This window comes from Echeneis naucrates, chromosome 13 (genome assembly GCF_900963305.1).
Source record: "Echeneis naucrates chromosome 13, fEcheNa1.1, whole genome shotgun sequence".
Taxonomy (NCBI): domain Eukaryota; kingdom Metazoa; phylum Chordata; class Actinopteri; order Carangiformes; family Echeneidae; genus Echeneis; species Echeneis naucrates.
Genome location: NC_042523.1, coordinates 25,467,477 through 25,488,594, shown reverse-complemented (window position 1 = coordinate 25,488,594; position 21,118 = coordinate 25,467,477). Strand labels below are relative to the sequence as shown.

Sequence of the window (21,118 nt, the reverse complement as noted above, 5' to 3'; positions counted from 1 at the left end):
GTTAATAAAAACAGATTTACTGTTATGGTGAATAGAGACCTTTGTGTGTGTGTGTGTGATTGTGTGTGTGTATCTGGGCGAATTGAATCGACAGCAACTGGACTCCAAGATGTTTTGCCTGACTCATCAGACCGATGAGTTGACAACTGATGAAGCCCCTTGGCAAAAGAGGCAAAACGTCTTCTTAGATAAATCTAAGTTCAGTTGCTTTTGATTCAATTTGTTGCCCGGATATGACTATGACCTGGATGAATGAGTGCATACACAGACATTTTCACACACGGCTCCAAAACTGTAAAAAGTCAAAAGCGAATGGGTTTAAGTTAAGTAAATTGAAGCTCCAGTATGAGAAACATTTCTGCTTGGGTCAGGGTTTGGGTGAAGTCACGTCCTGCTGAATCTGATAAATCACTTTTAAGGACAGCAATTTAAATGATCTGAAGTCATTTATTGAAGTGAAATAATAGTTTAAGGCACATTGTTACGTCTAACGAGTTGTCACGAGCACTCAGAGGTGTGATGATCAATAACTTAATGAAAACATTCACATTAAAGACAAAAGCTGTGGACAGAAGAAAATAACACAATTCACAGGAATTGCAGCTGAGTTCTGAGTTTGACACTTATGTTAACTGGGACTGTTTACAAGTGAGAAAATTGGTTTAGACTGTTGTAACACCTCTGGTCACTCAAGTCCTTTGGTAAACCTGATATTGCATCATTAGGTAAGACATCCATATGAATCCCCCTGCTGCTGTAGATGAGCAGAGTTTCTTCATCTATCCGAAGGCACAGAGGAGCCACTGCAGCCAGAGCTCCGTCTGCAGTTCGGCTCCCGTTATAAGCACTTTGGATGAGGCTCTCATTAAGACAAATGGTAGACACAGCCGGTAACCGCTCAGAGAGGGCTGTCACATGATGGTGCAATCCTTTGGATATAGCTTCTGTCCGTTTGTCTGAACCCAGTCATGTTGGGAGTTCATATCTGTATAACATCTACTCAATAGCACCAGGCCTGGTGGCCACATAGACAAAGACCACAATGAGCAGCACCACTACAGCCAGTGTGGGCAGAACCACAGTGGACACCTGCTGTCGGGCTTCTTGCATGGCCTGCTTACGCTCCTTCTTGTCCTTGGATGTCTCTTTCTTGGGTTTGCCCTTGAGCTGCCTCATGATCTCAACAATTCACTCCGTCTTCATTCACAGGAACCTGACAGACACACAAACACACCATCATAAGTCAACATTCAGGATGTGTTGTCATTGGCTGAACTGCAGTTTAATCTCTTCTGAACCTTCAGGTCAGATTAATCAAAGTCCTGATGAATGTCACCTGTGTAGTGTGTTCTTTCACCCTTTGAAGGGGGAGCTTCGGGTTCTGCTGTCACATCGAAGGTTCTATTCAGTAGACCAGTTAGTTTTTGAATCTCATTTGATGTCTAAGCTGGAAATGGGGGTCAATAACCATTAGAGAACAAAAGGGCTCTGCAGGCCAACATGGAGATATCAACCCACAGATGGAAGAGGGTAGAGGAACTATCAGGACCTGGATGGGTCAATATCACAGAGTATCACAATACCACAGGAAATCCATTCCCAGGTTTATTCAGGTGTCTGCTGAAAAAATTTCAGGATGGATAATGACCTGAAACAAAAAGAATGTCAACCTTCTGCAGTGGACCCATCAGATCCGATATGAAGGGAATAGAAAGGAGAAATCACGACAAGACCACTTCAGACCTCCTCCTGAACATCAAGCTGCTCTGAACTGGCCTCTGGATCTTGGGGACAGAAGAGGTTCAACAGGTATTATAGGTTTGATCCAGATCCATGAGTTTTCCTACACAGTCCTACAGAGCCTGCCCAAAACCCCAACTTTGCTTATTGATAATCTTAAGGTGCCACTGTCATTCTTCATCAGTCCACATACTAACCAACCCTAACCCAAAGAAAAAACTGATCTAAAAAAGCCAAAACATGAACCATCTTAGTGTGTGTGTGTGTGTGTGTGTGTGTGTGTGTGTGTGTGTGTGTGCTGGCGGGGGGGGGGTCCGTCAGCTGAAGTTTTTATTTGGGGAAACATGACACCACGTTTCTGAGGGTCGGAGAGTTTGTAACTTTAACACGTTGTTTGTTTACATCAGTCTTGAATTCTGGCTTAAAATAATAGTCTTCCTTTAAACCGCCAGTTACACACTAATAACCGCGGGGAGGGGCTCACATGTTAACAACCTGCCACGGTTTTTACCGTTAAACCTGAGCTCCGTAAACTGATGAAGTCTCTACCAGCAGCTCCGGACCAGGCCGGTCCATCAGAGCCTCATGGCCGCGGAGGAAGTTGCTTCAGTCCGCTCCTGATTTCGGATGGTCCCGGGGAGCCCGGCCGGACTCTGAGAACCGAACTGCCGACAAACAGCAGCTGCTGACGGTCAACAAGTCAGAGAGAGCGGAGAGTTACCTTCAAGCGGCCGGCTGAAAGCCCAACTGTCTTCGGGGACGGCCGCTCCGGTTCGCCAGGACGGAGACTCGGGACCTCACGGAGCTCGACGTGGCACTCTAGGGACTTCCGCCTGCGCCCTCCAAAATAAAACGATTATTATTATTGGTTTTTGTAGTAAAACGCTTTAATTGAGATCTCTATTGCAATAAATCGATAAAATTAAACCATGTATAAATAAAGAGTTGCACTTCACAGAGTACTGTAGTCTGATAAGGACTTTATCGGAGGTCATGGTCAGTATACCTTCGTTAGGGTTCAAGACAGTTTGAAACCATAAGAACAATGAGCCTGAATGAGCCTACTACAGACCCAAAGAGCCAGGAGACAAAAAATAAGCACAGAAAGACTCAGAACAACCAAGAAGAACTGTGGACCAACACTGGAAGCAGACAGGAAGATACCTGCACTCAGGAAAAATAACTCTATCATCAATACTTTACATTTGTTGACTGTGATCAAAGAAAATCTATGGATAGTTACTGATGAGGCGAATTCAACACTGTGGAGGTCAGTTAAGCAAAATACGTTAGTGATAGATAGACACATAGAGAGATAGTTTCCAAAAATTCTGGAAATTGGAAATGGTAAAGCACCATTGCCAAACAAGCCAACCAAAGAATGAACAAGTTTAAATGGAAACTAAGAAATCAGATAGACAGACAAGTGTACTGGGATGGGGTATAATTATGACTTATATTTTCACGGGCTGAACAGAGCAGTTAATCAGGTGCTCCATTGTGCCAGTGGCCATAAGGCTGTGAAACAGAGTGTAATTCCCCCTCCAAGACTCACAGTTCAGAGGAAAAAAAACAACTTAACTTCACAAAAGGCTTTACACAAACCAGCGCACACAGACAGAAGAGTGAGCACAAAACCTAAATACAGCAAACAGGGTGTGACAATCCTCATAGCAGGAACTAGAAGAGGGCAGGAAGTGAAGCAAGACAAATTGGTGACACCCAAATGAAATAGGAGATACTGCAAACTGTAAGAAATAAAAAAAATGTACAAATTGAAAAAAAAAAAGTCAAAGCTGAAAACACGACACGTCATTTGAATCCTAAAACCAAGCTGGGAGATTTTACAGCCAGCATGTTTGAACATAAACAGCTCCAGCTAGGTAGAAATCCAGATATCTTTTTTTATTTCTTATATTGCCTGCTACCTTGGATTTTTTCTTGTGAACATTTTAGTTACATGGCCCAGTGTGTCTGAATTAAAAAAAAACAAAAAAAAACATTAGTTGTTGTTTTTTATGACTTGCAAAAATCCACAATTCTTCTTAGGGCCCTTTTTGGCATCACTGAAGAATTAATTAATAAATCAGTTCAAAGGCAGCAGAGTGACATGGTAGTTCGTGTTGTTACCCTGAAACAAGTAGGCTCATACAGCTGATCATATTGACAACAAACAAATACAGCTCAGATCATTTCAATAATTTCTATTTTTAAGACAATAAACAGGGATCAGATATATTTATTTGTGATGAGTTATATGTATGAGTATCACACAATACATTTTTGATAGCAGTTATCTTAAAAACATGTTGTCACGTCAACCTACTTTTCAGAGGCCAACAGTTAAAAAGGTAAAGTTTAATGACTTGTTATGCTGTTATAGACTGAGACTGCTGGGAGGGGGGGCACTGAGCACCTCTGTCTCTCCATCTCTATCTAACCCCCCTCCTCCCATGCATGTATAGCACTTCATAACCCATCTCTCACTTTGTCTCTTCCTGTAGCCTGTTTGTCCCTCCTGTCCTCTGTCTTACTCTCTTTGTCCTCCAGCTGCTGGATCATCTCGGCTGTGTGTTCCTGCTCAGAACCTCAGAACACCTTCATTAGTTCTCATTAGCTCTATTAATCATGCTGATATTTACCGATGTACATTTAGTGTTTCCAGCTTCAATCACCTTTCAGATCTGAATGTTTTTGATTACATTTTTATTGCATTCTCTCTCCTCCTGCTTCTGTCCCCCCCCCCCCCAAGGAGGCTTTTCCCTCCTCTGTCTCCAAGTGTTTTCTCATAAAGAGTTTGGTCTGGACCTGCTATGTATGAGGAGCCTTGGAATAACTCTGATTTGTCACCATATAAATAAATGTAATTCTGATCTGACAGGTGAAATGTTGAATGTGACCTTCAGTTCAGGGTATCTGAAGTAAAGACAGCAGGAACGACCGGCCCCGGGTAGAGCATTCAGTGCCCTCTAGTGGTGAAACTGAATGCCAAACCCAATTTAGCACCGTTCCTCTGTATACGGGCCCTGCGGGGGTTCTGCGGGGGTTCTGTCGGGGGGGGGGGTTCTGTGGGGGCTTTGGGATCACCAGGGTGACTGGGCTGTTCTGAACAGACAACATGATCCAGAGTTGGATCGGGCTCTGCCTGTCCCTCAATCCTCCAGGCTGGATCTTCAGGTGGTCCAGATTACTGTGGAATTGTTCACATTTGTTGTGTAAAGAGAAACTGCAGAACAGGAAAAGTTCTGTGATCCTGGAGGGGTTGGGTTGGGATGTCCCGGGTGTCCCAGATGTTTGGGGTTTCTCGAATGTCCTCAGATGTCCCTGGATGTCCCGGGTGTCCGGGGTGTCACCATCTTTGGGCCCTGAGGCTACTCAGCCTTCACGCGCCACTGGCTGCTGCTGGTGACAATCAGGGAGCTTATCGTGACGTCACAGAAGTGCGGGAGCTGATTGGTCGTCGTCGCGGACGATCTCCCCGCCGAGCCGTCGGTCCTGGTCACCATGTTGGATCCTCCGTCCGTCTGACAGACACCCTGATCATGGAGGCGACGGCGGACCGACGTCGGCCCGACGCTTAACAGCTGCACCGGTGGCTTCCTGTCCCAGCTCCCGGCAGGACGGAGACTGTTGGAGGCGGACAGCTCGGCTCCGTCTCGCTGCTGTCCGCAGCTCCGGGCGGCTCCAGGCGGCTCCAGGCGGCAGCTGATCCGCATTAACAGGATTTAACTTTGTTCCCACGTTGTTATCGATCCTCCGGGTATGCTGATGTTTGCGGTCCGGCACACACAAACGGGACGCTGTCAATGGAGGACCTGAGGCTCTCCCGATCCGGTTCCGAGTCCTGAGTCCCGTTGAAGCTTCGTGTGTGTCCGTGATGGCGGTCTGGTTCTCGGCCCCTGGCTCGGCGTGTCGGGCTGGTAATATGTGAGTGTGGTGGTCCCTGGGCCTGCTGCCGTACTGTGGCCTGGACCGGGACTCCTCCTCTGAACCGGATCCCCGCTGGTCTTTCCGGCCCGATCAGCCCGGAATCGGAGCGGCGGAGGAATAGATGAGATTTCCGAACGGGCCCCGGCGGGAGGACCGGGGGGCCCGGAGGACTCGGACAGTTTGAAAAGATGAAGGCGCTGCTGCCCCCCATGTGACGGGCTGCAGATCACACTGTGTACCGGAGGGAGGGGGGGGGCACCTCCACAATGAGGGACATCTAGGCCCGCTGACTGTTTGTTTTCTGGGGGGGTGGGGGGGCGAGAGCTTCTCCGGCAGCCTGATGGTGAGCAGCCAGAACTTTAATTCAGACGGACTGGGTCAGGTCCTCCAGCTGTAATGTTCCGGATCCCCGCAGAGCGGAAGTAGCTGCTGCCGGATCACTCAGTCCTTAGATCGGTTTATGTTGTCCCGGTTCGGAGCGGCCAGTGTTACAGCCTTGTAGCCGGGAGCAGCGCGTGGACAGGCGGCTTGCGTGTCGGTGGCGGGTCGGTGGATGGCTCTCTGCGGCGCAGCAACTACTGATGTTCCAAAAATGATGGCTGCTTATAACGGCGGTTCCTCAGCAGTGGCTGCCCATCACCCGCACCACCACCACCAGATGCAGCATCTTCCTCCTCCCCACATGCACCACCACCACCACGCCGGTCAGCATCACCTGCAGCACCCGGGCTCCGCCGCTGCCGTGCACTCGGTGCAGCAGCACACGTCCACGGCCGCCGCCGCGGCGGTGATGCTCAACCCCGGCCAGCAGCAGCCCTACTTCCCCTCCCCGGCCCCCGGACAGGCTCCCGGGCCGGCGGCGGCCGCGGCTCCTGCTCAAGTTCAAGCCGCCGCCGCTGCTGCTGTCAAAGCCCACCACCACCACCCCCACCCCCCCCCACCAGCAGCAGCCACATGCACATCATCTACAGCAGCAGCTGGACATAGAGCCCGACAGGCCCATCGGATACGGAGCGTTTGGAGTTGTATGGTAAGTGACTGGGTCCGGGTCAGGGACTGAACCTGAACGTGTGCATCACACCACTTTTCTAATGTGGGGACACTGATGAAGCTGGTCAAACAAGGTGATCAGCTCTGCCACCCCCCATCTAGGATGTCTTGGAGTGGAGGCTGTGTCTAAGGAGAGCAGTTCAAAGGGGAATCAATAAATTTAGAAATAACTTGAAAGAAATCAGATCAATCTCTTCCTGTTCCTCAGCAGTGATGTCAACATGATTTCTGGGAACTGGCGGGAACATCACATTCAGTTTGTTTCCATACCAGAAAGTGTGAACCATAAAAGTTGTAAGTTGTGGAGTAGACAGGTTGACTGTTGACAGATCTTACCAAGTTGCATGATGAGAGATCTTTAGAGCTGGAGCTGCATTTTATCAGCAGGTCCAGAAGGCTGTCTTCCGTCCTCCATTAACCTGTTAATGTGTCCTGTCGTGCGTTTCTCATGTATCTTCATTGATATGTCAGCACAGACTCTAAAGCACCACCCGTCTGCACTGAAAGCACTCAAACAAGTGCATGCTGTGTCACACTGAGCTGGCTTTGCCCACATGGACTGTTCATAACAGCAGCAGTTACAGTCTGAGTTACAGTTGTAGTTATGTTAGCAGTTGCCAAAGTGTTTACAGATGTAAGGTGGAGAAGTAATATCTGGTTTCCACCACCTCTCAGGACAGTGCAGCAGGTGTTTCTGGGTAAATAACACTGTGCTGGGCAGGGGAAAGTGGTTGTGTGTTTTGTGTAAAACTACACTACAAATATGTTTAGTTACGTATATCAACACTCAAAAAATTTAATATTAATGTCAACATTAATTCTACATGTACATATTGCCCAAAGTTTGACAATCTAACCCCTGAAACTGCTTCACAACACTGTGGTACCCATCATGCCTCTGTGGTGGAGTTACTTTGCAGCAGAGTGTTGGTGAATCTGAGTCTTAGTCCGCTGCCATCTGTCCGCCCCTGCTGATCCTATTTGACAAGGTTCGCTGAAGGTTACACTTGCTGTATTAAGCCCAGCTGAAACATGTTAGTACACCTGCTGCAGTCCTCACGAGGCGATCATCTGAGGTGATGTGGGGATGCTAATATAATCAAAGAATGTGGATGCTCTAACTTCGCATCAGAGATTAAATGAGGTGGTGGTCGTCTTCTCCAGGTCGGTGACTGACCCCAGAGACGGAAAGCGAGTTGCCCTCAAGAAGATGCCCAATGTCTTCCAGAACCTGGTGTCTTGTAAGAGGGTGTTCCGGGAACTGAAGATGTTGTGTTTCTTCAAACATGAAAATGTACGTATGCATCAACACTGCACACACAATTAGACCCCCTGCAGGTGCTCTGAGGAGGTCTGGATCCTGAGCAGGGTAACAAGGAACAGTTCAAATGTAATGTGATCCTGTGATCCTAGCGGGTCAGTTAGCTGAGTTAAGCGTAGTTAGCCTAGTTAGCAAGGCCCCTTAAAGTATACAATAGTTAGACATTTGTCACATGACCCTTTCCGATGTGTCATGGTGGTTCTCCCTCAGACAGACGCTTTAGAATGCTTCTTTTCTTTGTTATCCGTCACAGAGATAAAGTTCAGTGTCCGGGTCAGTGAGGTATTTGAAGCTCCTGGACATTTCAGACAGTTTTGGATCATTGTTTTTCAGTACAGTCAGTTAAAACCAATCTGCTGTTACCCGAGTGTTTAAATGCTCCATGAAGGTTCTCAGTCATCCAGGTCATCTTAAGAGAACTGAGAACTGAAGAAGCTTTTTGGATGGGAGGCGAAATGTCTTCAAACAAGATTAGAAGTACAGTTGCTTCCCATTAAACAATCCAAGACTGTTTAAATGCTGTTTCAGACAAACTTATTGAAACTGATGGACAGTGGGTATTAACACAAAGGTTCTCCAGAACACATCCAGGTCCAGATGAAGCGTTGACCACAGCTCTCCTCTGTCCTCAGGTTCTCTCTGCTCTGGACATCCTGCAGCCTCCACACATCGACTACTTTGAGGAAATGTATCCTTCACCAGTGTGTGCATCTAGTTTAATTATTTCAAATCTGTGGATGTATGGAATACAGGAATTAACACACACACTGATAGACAGTCATGCAGAGATATTATTACAGATGTACACTGATCAACCAGAACATTATGACCAATATTGGAAAATTCTCTTTTAGCAGGATAACGCTCCCTGCCTCACTGCAACAATGGTGCAGGAAGTGTGAGGAACAACAACCAGTTAAGTCTTGATTTGATTCCAAAGTCCCACATCTCAGTCCAATCCAACAAGTCCAGATCCATGGAGGCTCTGCCTCATACCTTCCTGGACTTTAAGCATCTGCTTCTGCTGTCTATGTCCACATCCCATTGCTCAGCTTCAGAGGTCTAAAGGAGTCCAGACCTCCTGGATCAGGACTGCTGTGGTGGGAAAAGGCACCTACATATTATGAGGCACAAGGTCATAATGTTATTGCTAATCAGCATATGTGCATTTCTTTATGTTTACAAACATGATGAGAAAATGAGCATTAAATCTTCTCATCTGGTGACATAATCTCTTTATGCAGAAAGATTTGGTTTAATTTGTCTTCTCAGAAGAAAAAGTATGAATTTCATTGATATCCTGACCTGATAAAATCCGACCAAACTATCAGGTAACTAGCTAACCATGGTAACTTACTCTGTGAAGTCTTTTTCTACCGACACAACAGCAACTGAGTTCTGACCTGATGAGCTGTACTCTGCTCATTTCTCTGCAGCTCTTAGCTCGTCTGTATCCATGTTACCTTTTTCTGTGTGCAATTAGTCACAGAGGATTATGGGAATCAGCAGCTCAGTTCAGGTGGTTTTCCCTTCACAATGGAGGTTTTCTGCCGACTCAGAGCGCTGGTCATAAGGGCCCTTTTGAAATATTGTTTTCCAATCATGTTTATTGTGCTGACTTCATGATTCATGGAGAGTAAAGCAGCTTTGTATCCCACTGTGTAACATTTAGTGTTGTGTAGGGATTCAGATTATTTCGGCTCAAACAATCATTGTAAAATGTGAGATTAAAAACTTGTCCTTGTTGAATTCAGGCCTGGTTTTTACCATGTGTGGAAATTAATTCTGAATCACAACATAAAATTCTGCTGGTCCTGTAGTTTTCACAGGATCACAACGCTTACAGTTCACATGGTCTCATGATGCTCCTCACAATGACTGTCTGCTGACCATCCAATCAGAGGGGCCCAGGAAGTGACCTTTGTTATTCAGCTCTTGATCCCATCTTGTGTGTTGCAGTCTGAATTCTGTACAGTGATGACAGATGTTTTCCAGTGATCTGATTGGTTTGGATCGAATCCTTTGAAGTAAACCTGTCAGTCAGAAGTTGTTGATTCAATGTGTTTGTCCTTAACTTCCACTTCTCAGTTATGTGGTGACTGAACTGATGCAAAGTGACCTCCATAAGATCATCGTGTCTCCGCAGCCTCTGAGCTCAGACCACGCCAAAGTTTTCCTTTATCAGATTCTACGAGGTACAGTCCACTCACTTTTTCCTTCACCTCCTCACCTGTTAGCGCTGCACCCATCTGTCCAACCCATCTGATTTGATTCATGTCCCATCACAACACAGTTGAATAGTTTAGCTGTTGTCCATCCCTTTGTGACCTGAGACATTGGCAGAATAATGTGCTGGTTTGAGTGATTATGAGGATAATGATTTGTATATAAAGAATAGTTGACTCCTGCTGATCAATCACACCATATTTCAGTAATGTGGGCAGACACAACAGTTATGTAACTGATCTAACCTTTTGTCTACCCCACCTTCATCATCACCAGGACTGAAATACCTTCATTCTGCTGGGATTCTGCACCGAGACATCAAACCTGGAAACCTCCTGGTCAACAGCAACTGTGTGCTCAAGGTGTGTGAACAGCCTCAGTGGCTACAGTGTCCCAGAGGTCCAATGCGAGGATGACTTAATCACATCACAATTTAATCATATCATCAAATCACACCTGTGGCTCTTTATATATTCATCCTGCTGAGGCTCAGAATGAGAACCTTTTAACTGATTTACAGTCGGTCACGGTTTCAATCACCATCTTCCAGATCTGTGACTTTGGCCTGGCCCGGGTGGAGGAGTCAGATGAGTCACGCCACATGACACAGGAAGTGGTGACTCAGTACTACAGAGCTCCAGAGATCTTAATGGGGAGCCGCCACTACTCCAACTCCATCGATATCTGGTCTGTGGGCTGCATCTTTGCTGAGCTGCTGGGGAGACGCATCCTCTTCCAGGCGCAGAGCCCCATCCAGCAGGTGTGATGTCATAACCATTGCTGATTGGACAGTGTCGAGAAAGGAAATGGGACATATTACACTGCATGTTTCTCTGTGTGTAGTTGGATCTCATCACTGACCTGTTAGGGACGCCCTCCATGGAAGCAATGAGGACAGCGTGTGAAGGTGCTCGTGCTCACATCCTCAGAGGACCCCACAAACAGGTAACAGGTCTGAGCTGGACCCCCCCCCACGCACACACACACACACACACACACACACAAATCACCAGTGAGTTTAAAACAGGACCGCTCTACCTCCCCCCTCCCTCCAGTGGTACGACGGCCCTGTTGAAGTCATGCCCCATGCTTCATCAGAACTGTGTGTGTGAGGCTGAAGGGGGTGGGGTCATGGTTGACCTGTGTTGTCTGTCTGCAGCCGTCACTTCCTGTTCTCTACACACTGTCGAGCCAGGCGACACATGAAGCTGTGCACCTTCTCTGCAGGATGCTGGTGTTTGATCCGGTGAGTCATGTGACAGTAAGGGACCTATCATCACATTACTGTGACCTCATCTGATTGGTACATACACACACACACACACACATGCGCGCGCACACACAGGAATGGTGAAAAGGTCACTGAGGAACCTGCTGAGATTCACAGGAGCTGGAATACATCCTCGCATCAAGCTGAACCAGCAGGTTTTTTGTCTGAGAGACCACAGTGAGAATCAGTATCTGTGGTCTCAGACCCTCCAGTGAATTAAAGGACTGCTGGCTCCTGATCCGCTGACACATGTCGGTTCCAGTCTGATGGTTCAAAGTTCCTGGTGGTTAAACATGTTCAACTTCAGAGTGAGAGTATCATTGGGGAGGTCTCGTAAAATGTTCAACCCCCCTGGCAAACCTCTTCTCTGTTTGATTTCTGGTCTCAGTCAAAGAGGATCTCAGCAAAGGACGCCCTGGCTCACCCATACCTGGACGAAGGCCGCCTGCGTTACCACACCTGCATGTGTAAATGCTGCTTCACCACATCTTCAGGACGCGTCTACACCAGCGACTTCGAGCCCATCACCAACCTCAAGTTTGACGACAGCTTTGAAAAGAACTTGAGCTCTGTGAGACAGGTCAAAGGTACGTTGACCTGCCACTGTCTCAAGTTCCAAATATAGTCACCTACTCAATTCCCTCTATTTTTTCAGTCAGCAGAAACAAATACGAATGAGTCAGGACTGAGAGTCAGTCTGCATGACCTCTGACCTCCAACTTCCAAGGTTCCCTGTGACTTGATTTTGTCAGACTCAACACAACTCTGGAGTTTTCAAAATAAAATGCCAGAGAGTTCTTTTTTTTTATTGGCTCAAGGAAACGCTACCTTTAACCCCTAAGCCTCCATGTGGATGTGGGAATCTGGTTGTAGTTCAGAGAGACTGTGATGTGTCTGTTTATCCAGAAATCATCCATCAGTTCATCCTGGAGCAGCAGAAGGGAAGTCGAGTGCCGCTCTGCATCAACCCTCAGTCTGCTGCCTTCAAAAGCTTTATCAGGTAGTGTGTGTGTGTCCGTGTCCCCAGCATGAGTTGGACATCAAGTTGCAGCTAGGCTCGTGATTTTTAGCCTTTGTGCCTAGCTAGGCTAACATGAATGAGCCTTGAACTGCTGCTGTCCTCAGTGATGTCAGAATGCCGTTACCCAAGTAACCAGTGTGTGACTGTAACGTTCTTTCGCCTGTCAAACAGTTCCACGGTTGCTCAGCCCTCCGAGATGCCTCCATCTCCGCTGGTGTGGGAGTAGTTGCGGCGACAACTTGTCATCTCTAACCGATGAGCTGCTGAGGCAGGAACAGGAGCTTCCCCAACACCTTCTGATGAGCGTAGCGTTTCACTGGAGAGCAGGACTGTCAGGTCTGTGAGGAAGTCCGCCAGGAACTGCTTCAGACTGAGAGGGTTTGGTCCAAACCCACCAATATTTGATGTCTGAAACAAACCCATCAGTCCTGCAGGTAGATTAGATTAACAATTACAAAATGTTTCATATGTTGAATAATACAAATAAAAAAGATGTCTATTTTAAAATTTCTCTAATCAAATACATTCATTTCCCTGCAGAGACATTAGGCTGCTCTGATTCACTTCGTTTGTTCAACACAACTTCTTCAGACAATCGATGTGTTAAAGTAAACGTTTTCATACTTTACAAAAAGTATTTGACCTTATTAAAAGTGCCCACCCCCCCGCCCCCCCCCGGCACCCCCCAGCCCCCCCCGGCACGCATGCACACACACTGATGTAACAGCTTGTTTGCCAAAGATGAGGAGCCTCATGTATAAATGATTATGATTCATTTAAAAGTGCACCCAACCCAACCCACCCAAAACTTTTGGCCAAAATGATGTCTTTGTGCGAAGTTGGCATGTGAACAGGCAAGAATAAGTCATATACGCAAAAGAGGAAGAAGTGAGCACCTGGAGGAACAGAAACCGAAACAGGAAGCGATAGAAATAGTCACCTGAATGTCTCCACCTCTGGAGACAGATGTAAAAGTTGATGTAAAAGTTGATGATGTCGGCCTCCTGAGACATTATACCATTTAATGACTAATTACAACCAAATATGTAATGTCGGGTTGGGGGGGTGCTATCTTATGGCCTACACTGTAGCCGATCAACAGTCATTGGGATATACATTGGCTCTAGACTGGTAAACATGCTAATACTAACATTAGCTATGTAGCAACAGCAGCAGCAGCAGTGAATGAATCAGATATGACATTATGAGCATGATGACAAGACTCAGACCTTCATCAGGTTCACATTCTTCTCCACCTGCTCAGGTGAGCCCCACTCAGAGAAAAGTGGGTCTTTTAACTGCGAACCACTTCCTGTCTGAACTCTGAACCTGCCTGGGGGGGTTCCAGATCCTCAGAAACAAGCTTGTGTGAAGCGTTGTGATACTAAAATACAAACCTCCAATCACAGACATCTGACAGCTGTTCTCAAACACACACACACACACACACACACATACACCTCTACACTGTCTCCAGAGAAGAAGCTTTGAAGTAAATAATTTAATATATTTTTTAGAGTTGTTTTCTATTCGGTCCTGGGTGTGTTAGTTGTTAGCATGCAACCTCCTCTCTGCTGAGTGTGAAATGTACATATGTGACATAGAATCAGACCCCCTAACTCCACCACCATATAGAAATGAATGAACCTGCACAGTTATGAGACTGTGAGGTTGATTTTTATTTTTCAAATTTTAAGACAAATGTATATATTTTCCTGTTGTTTTTTTTTTTTGTTTTTTTTTTTTTTTTGTTTGTTTGTTTTTTTTACCTGCAGCAGGACATAGGGGGGTGACAGGACATGGCTGTGTGTACAGCAGACTTCCTGTTTCATCACAGCAACACTGAGTGAACATGTGACTGATTCAGTGTTGGTCTCTACCTCCAGGCTCAGTTCACTCCACACTTTCTGCTTCATGGGGGGATGAATGTCCATCCAAACTTTTATACTGAGATGATGAGACATAAACTGCCCTCACCCCACCACCCTGGCCTCCCCCAACCCCACCTCAGATGTTTGTATCAAAGCCATGGTTTCTGACTGTTCTTCACCTTGATAGAATGGGGCCAAAGGGTGGGGGGCACTGCATCCAGCACAGTGTGTTCAAAGCTCTGTCGACGATTCCATAAAAGTTCAGTACCAGGTTTATTACTGGTCCTGATCGACCTGAGAACCAGGTCTGATCCAGGTCTGACATGGTTTCAGTCAGAACCAGGACTTGTTTCATATAACTCTTTTCCAGCTTAAAACAACAGACACACAACAGTGCAAAACGTCAGAAAATCTGTCATCTGATGTCTGAGTCATTTTAGTTTAGGATTATTAATGATTGATTAGTACAACCTCCTGTGTGAACTGACCTTTGAACTCAAGTCTGTGAGTAAAAATGGAGACTGAAAATGTTTATTATAATCTATAATTCAGAATGCAGTTGTGAGGCTGTAGTGGTGTAACCTGTGTTAAGTTAATTCAACACAACACAGGTCAGGGTTAATTGTGCTCATGTGTGACTGTTGTGTTTGGTATGTGAATGATTGTGTCTGAGTGGTGTCGCGTGGTAGTTGTGACAATTCTCATACACAACAGTGTTGTATCTCATTCATCACCAGACGTGTGGAGACTGAATCTTCTCAGGAAAAAAACACAGTGGTCAGTGCCACCCCCACCCCCACCCCCCCCCCCCCCCCCCCCCCCACACACACACACACACACACACACACACACACACACACACACACACACACCCACCCAGTGTAGATAATATAGTTACCTCTTTGTTGATTTTGTGTTGGATGAAGAATTGATGCACATTTGAAGAACAACAGCTGTCAGTTTGTGTGAGACTAACAACTTGACAACCACTGGACTCTGGTTCACACTGTTTGTATATTTAATGTAATTTGAATAAACATTGTAGAGAACACACATGTATCTATGAGCAGCTCAGCTGGAGGTCGGAGGTCAAGCTGATGCACCATCTGAAGGTTCCAGTGATTACACATTAAATGTGACATTTAAACATCCATGTTGTCCGTCCTTCTTTTTCTCACTGAGGAAGACTCAGCTCAACCTTCATTTCCAGGAGAAAAAGCTGTTTACTCTCTGACCCCCGAGGAAGGACCATTGGGGTCACAGAATCAATACATGACATCAGGTAGTTTAAGTTGGTCATATGTACATTACCTGTTTCTGTTTCGTCGTAACTTTTGTGAATATATATTTCTTTTTGTATGCAGAGCTACTTAAAATTTCATGATGCTGCACATAATGACAAAGAATAAAGAATTCCTGATTCTTGATATTAAACAAAAGTTCACCTGCATCATCATTTGACAGAGTAAATACATGGTTTACAAAATGTGTTTGTATATAAACTATAAATATTATACCACAACTCTTCACCTTAATATTTGTAATTAATTCTTGGTCCACAGATGTCCTGGCCCTGGGGAGCTGTGTTTCCTCCTCTTCCTCACAGGAAGGCGTGTGACAACTGATAGACCAACAGTAAAGCACCAGTCAGGTTATCTTCATTACTGCCATGTCTCACACATTTCTACACCTCTACAGCCCTTTACACCACCCTTCATTCTTTCACTCCTTCACTGGTTCACTGTGAAGTCAAAGTGCTGTCACATGATGAGAAGAACTAAATTTAGTGTGTTTCAGTGGCATGGGGCAGGTGCACAGGTGTTAATTTCAATGTGACTGCACTCAGTCACCTGACAGGTGAGGAGGAGTACACAAAAGTACACAGTCTCACCAACTAGTTTTTACGCAAAACAGATCTCGGCCTGAGTGTGTAGCTCGACCAGCCAGGTGACTCGTGTCAGATGACCTGACTACGAACTCAACTGACTGTACAGAAGCAGTTTCAGGATCTAACCTGTAAGATTAACAGGTTATATGAGAAGTAGACAGAGCTTGTGTCTCTGACCTGAGCAGACACTGATGGACATGTTGGAAGAGCTTTCTTTTGGTCGATGCTGCAGAGTGTGGCAGTCTGCGTCCTATGGTCCCTCATGGTGCCAACGTGATGGAACAGCAGGGGAGAAATTTCTAGCTGCAAGATACCAAAGACAGGTTTGAAAGCAACCCAGTAGCCGGACACAATCATACTGATCTGACTTACCACCCTGAAGAAGTCTCTTCCTGCTACAGATATGGAGGTGAGGACAACTGTGTCCCCACTTTCTCTGATCCTCTGGACAACATCCTCATGCTCCATGGACTCGACAGGTTCCCCATTGACAGCCAGCAGCAAGTCTCCGTCCTCCATCCCAGCCCCCTCAGCTGGACTTCCCATGTCCACATCCCTCAGTACATGAACTGGGTCACAAGAACAAGTTCACACCAGATCAGCTGACATTTGTAGCTAATGACTCTCCACAGTCTGATGTCCACCGTCCCCACAGGAAGAATCCATGTCCCATAACAGAGATCTCCATGTTAATACATCTTCAGTGAACAATAATGTTTGACCCTGAAGCTTCACATGAGCCACACTGTTGATTTCTACCATACAGTACCCAGACAGGTGTGTCTTCCATCTGTCTCTCAGTGTATCCTTAGCCTCCTCACCTGTCCATGGTGAGCCTGCTGTCCTCTCCTGTCTAAGCAGGAAGCCGTATCCATCTTGTCCCTTCTCCAGGTGCATGGTTTTGGCTGTATGGGGGAGGCTGCGACATTCTGCCACCAGGGGCAGGATGGGCATCTTCCTCCTGATGTAGGAGGCCTCACTTTCAGCATCAGTGACAAGCACAGTCACAGAGTTCCCGCCCCTTTTAACCTGAGAATCAGACAAACAGTCAGTGATGTTTCAGTACAACGTGCAGTGGCTGAGGATAATTGAGGAGACGTACAGTCCTACTGAGGGCAGCAGGAGACAGCGCCGACGCCATGACTCCATTGATCCAGATCAGTCTGTCGCCGGTGCAAACACCAGCTCTCTCTGCTGGACCATCAGCCACTGTGCTCACCACGTACCTGCCCTTCTCACCTGAGGACACACCCACACTGCTGACATCTTCACCAACATCAATTTTATCATGTGATTATCTTCATCCTCATAATCGCATCAAAAATTCGCATCAGCATCAATTTAGTCGTCAGCATCATCATAAACACTGTACCGTCCACCAAGACAACCCTCATCCCCAGGCCGCTCTCTGGGTGCCTGCTGATGTGGCACAGTCGGGGTCTGGACCAGCCGTCCCCTTTGGAGTCCTTCGCCAGATTCCTTAGGTCAACAGCTGCAGACACAGCCTGAGGGACACATCAGCAAGAGGACGGACTCAGTGGAGCATCATCATCATTATGATGAAGATACTGCTTACAGCTCATCTTGTGACTGTCACCAAACTCTGCTGCTCCAGCTGTGGATCATGTTAGCCAGTATGTGTGTGTGCTGTCATCTTCACACAGACCTGTTCATACTGTGTTCTCCTCAGCACCAGGAGGAACAGATGAAGACCACATGACTGGATCGTCCTCACCACCTGGTTAGTAGAGAGAGAGAGAGAGAAAGTCAGGCTCACACTGATCTCTTTTATTCCTAATTCTAACCCAGCAGCAGGGGTCGGTGATGGATCCAGATCCTGACAGTTGACATCTGATTTTCACCTTCATCTTGACTTTTACTATTCATCATCTTTTTTTTTTTTTAAATCTGTTTCATGATGTTTCTATTTCTATTAGGCATAGTGACCTCTGAGACCTAATTTTACAGATAACCCCCTGGTGGTGACCCATCATCGGAGATTCCAGTCCAAAAGATGACGTGATGTTTCTATCAGCCCCTATATCTAATCAATCAACTCTTAGATCAAGGATGAGACAGACATTTCCCATCATGCACTGGAGTCATGACGCACTGGTACAATTGAGAGGAACAGTCATGCAGTCACCCAAACAGGACGTTTTCTGTCCCTGTGGACAGATGGGTGAATCCTGGTGAAAGGTCAGAGGTCACCAGGGCTACTCCATGAGCATCAGTGGACCACTGGACAGGTGAACTGTTCACTGACCCCGTAGAAGTCTGTGTTGCCAACGTAGTCCTCATTAACCTCCAGGACCCGATCTCCGTGTCGGAGGCCGCCATATTCCGCTGGACTCCACGGGTCCAGGTCTCCAACCTCTGGGCTGCCACCACTTGGGTCCTTACGCAGACTGAAGCCAAAGGTCTGACCCTCCAAACGACTAATTTGGCACAATCTGGGCCCCAGGTCCAGATCCTGGTCTGCACAGGGGAGCCAGGGGGGTTAGAGTGTGTGTGCATGTGTGTGTGTGTGTGTGTGTGTGTGTGTGTGTGTGTGTGTGTGTGTGTGCATGCGTGCATGTGTCACCGGGATCCTCTGTGATGACCAGAGCTGGATTATCGATTCCTTCCTTTGGATTGAAGGTAAAACTGAAGGATCACAAACAGAATCAGAATCTTGATCAGGTCTGATTCTATGTTTCTAAAGGACCAAATTTGTTTTGTTTTTTTTGGTTTTTTTTGATGGGGGTCAGTTTCATGGTCCAGCTCAGAGACTGAGACCATGTTTCAGTTTGAACATTAGCTTCACTGATGAGTAAGAGACACAAGATGAAGTCAAACTCACCGTGGAAATGCCATCACATCCTGAGTACCTGGGGACATAAGGGGCCGGTCATCAGTGCCAGTTCAAGCAATCGATCAATCAATCAATTAGACAGTTTCAATATTCAGACTCCTATTATGTTTTTTAATGTGGCCCTGAAAATCAAGTATGGAGGAAATTATGTCACACTGATATTCATATGTTGCCTGGGGAAACAGTGATTTAGTTGATGATAATGTTGTCTTTCCATTTGAGAAATGAGGCTTAGAGGAAGAAGATCAGGAAAGTCAGAAGATTATATTCACAAGGAAGCTCATTAACATACTGTGACCTCTTCAGGAACTAGGTCCTCTGGTACAGATAAACCAAGAGCAGACCCGGACCCTGAGTCCTGACTCCAGGTCTTTCTGACTCTTAGTCTTATGTTCCCTGGATGCCTCAAACAGATAAACAACAGCTTCGGAGTCACCCCCAAATTCCACCAGATGCGGAACGGCTGCGGCTCCGCTCCGGCCCGGCGGTGGAGCAGATAAGTTTCAACTCTAATCAGCGTGCTTGCTTCCAGCTCCGGCATCCGGCAGCCCTCCGCAGCAGATCTACTTTTGCCGGAGCACGGCGCAAAAATTTCTCACAGAGCAGGTCGCGCGGAACGGAAAATCGTGCACAGACACAAAATAAAACATCCGGTGTATCTTCAAAATAAAATACCCCGTTTTCACGGCGGATTGTATTTAACACTTTGATGACGTCATAACGGGTGGAGACAGACCTGAAGTCAACAGGTCAGAGGTTTTCAGGCGTCATTTCACCCCGTTGACACCATGGACCAAGAGATGCTCATTCTGTAGAATAATCAGAACTAGAAAAATTCCTTGGCAGAAATTTTGAGAGTGACTCGGGGCGCTGCTGCTGCCGGGACGTCGACTGGGCAGATGTACAGATATACTGAACCGCGTATAACTGCGTACCAGAACGCACGCGTCAAACCGGTCAGACCGAGGCGTTGGGAACTGACGAAGCCCTTTGGATAGTCCTGAGTTCAGTTGCTTTCCATTCAGCTGTTGGACGGATGTGACTGTGATTTGTTTGAATGAGAATATACACAGACAGGCATATGTCTTTAGACACGCAACTATTTCTTTGAGACATCTATTTGGCACATGCACCCTGTGACACTATTGTAAAAACTGACAAATGCTGTCTATCTGTTGTGTGTCTGTGTGTGTCAGCTGTGTTTCTGTTTGTCTCATTATGTGCTTGCTGTGTGCGTGTGCATATTTTTCCTGTGTGTGAGTACGTCTGTCTCTGTGTGTGTTCTGCAGGTTACCAAAATTGTCAGTAGTAACAGTTGATCTGCTGCTCTCATATCAGATGAGTCAGGGATGAGTACATGGATTTGTCTTTCGGAAAAGAAATCCTTCAAATTGATGGCCATAGTCAGTGTTCGTCAGCTGTGTGTTTGTGCGTCTGTTTCTGTGTGTGTGTGTGTGCATGTGTTTATGTGTGTGTCAGCTGTTTGCGTACCCCTTTGGGTTTGTCTGTGTATGTGTTTCTAAGTATAATTGTTCCTATGAACAGAAAAGTATATGACTGTCTTTCTGTGTATTTGTGTCTGTTTGTGTTTCTGTGTGTGTGAGTGCGTCTGTATATTTGTCTGTGTGAGTCTGTGTCTTTGTATGTCTGTATGTATGTGTATCAGTCTGTGTGTGTCTGTGTGTGTCCTGCAGTCTAACACAAATGTCAGCAGTAACAGCTGATCAGCAGTCTGATGACGTCACTGACTGCAGCTGTGTGTCTGAGCTTGGATTGCATCATCCTTCTCAGAGAGCCCATTAGAAAACAGGTTCATTTCTGTCGGCGAGCCTCTCACTCTGAGGCAATTTGTGACAAAAAGGTAACTCCTATCAGAAAACCGAGCAGACGCTGAGCGCCACAACAAGTTTCTGAAGCTGTGTGTATTTTGGTGTTTCTAGGATGTAA

The 21,118-nt window shown here is 46.4% G+C and overlaps 2 protein-coding genes across 3 annotated transcripts; one reads left to right on the top strand and one right to left on the bottom strand.

The window, feature by feature from the left end:
• The first annotated feature begins 5,201 nt into the window (after nt 1–5,201).
• nlk2 (nemo-like kinase, type 2) lies at nt 5,202–15,580 on the top strand. Its single transcript, XM_029517067.1, is given in 12 exon segments — nt 5,202–6,622; nt 6,624–6,700; nt 7,885–8,014; nt 8,674–8,729; nt 10,130–10,236; nt 10,544–10,629; nt 10,818–11,027; nt 11,111–11,212; nt 11,427–11,513; nt 11,926–12,124; nt 12,444–12,537; nt 12,730–15,580. Coding segments are annotated over 12 exon segments (1,602 nt in total). The 5' UTR covers nt 5,202–6,223; the 3' UTR covers nt 12,785–15,580.
• On the bottom strand, nt 15,417–20,854 carry LOC115052758 (Na(+)/H(+) exchange regulatory cofactor NHE-RF3-like). 2 transcript variants are annotated; one of them, XR_003841391.1, is made up of 11 exons: nt 19,160–20,854; nt 18,902–18,963; nt 18,584–18,795; nt 17,984–18,055; nt 17,690–17,822; nt 17,420–17,556; nt 17,139–17,346; nt 16,690–16,886; nt 16,495–16,620; nt 15,960–16,050; nt 15,417–15,627 (listed from the first exon to the last, which is right to left on the bottom strand). XR_003841391.1 is itself a non-coding variant. In XM_029517068.1 (10 exons), the coding sequence occupies exons 1-10, from the start codon at nt 19,195–19,197 to the stop codon at nt 16,030–16,032; spliced, it is 1,206 nt and encodes a 401-aa protein (XP_029372928.1). In that variant the 5' UTR covers nt 19,198–20,854; the 3' UTR covers nt 15,417–16,029. The 2 variants fall into 2 exon arrangements, 1 of the variants encoding a protein (XP_029372928.1); XM_029517068.1 differs by having other exon boundaries at nt 15,417–16,050.
• Nucleotides 20,855–21,118: the final 264 nt, after the last annotated feature.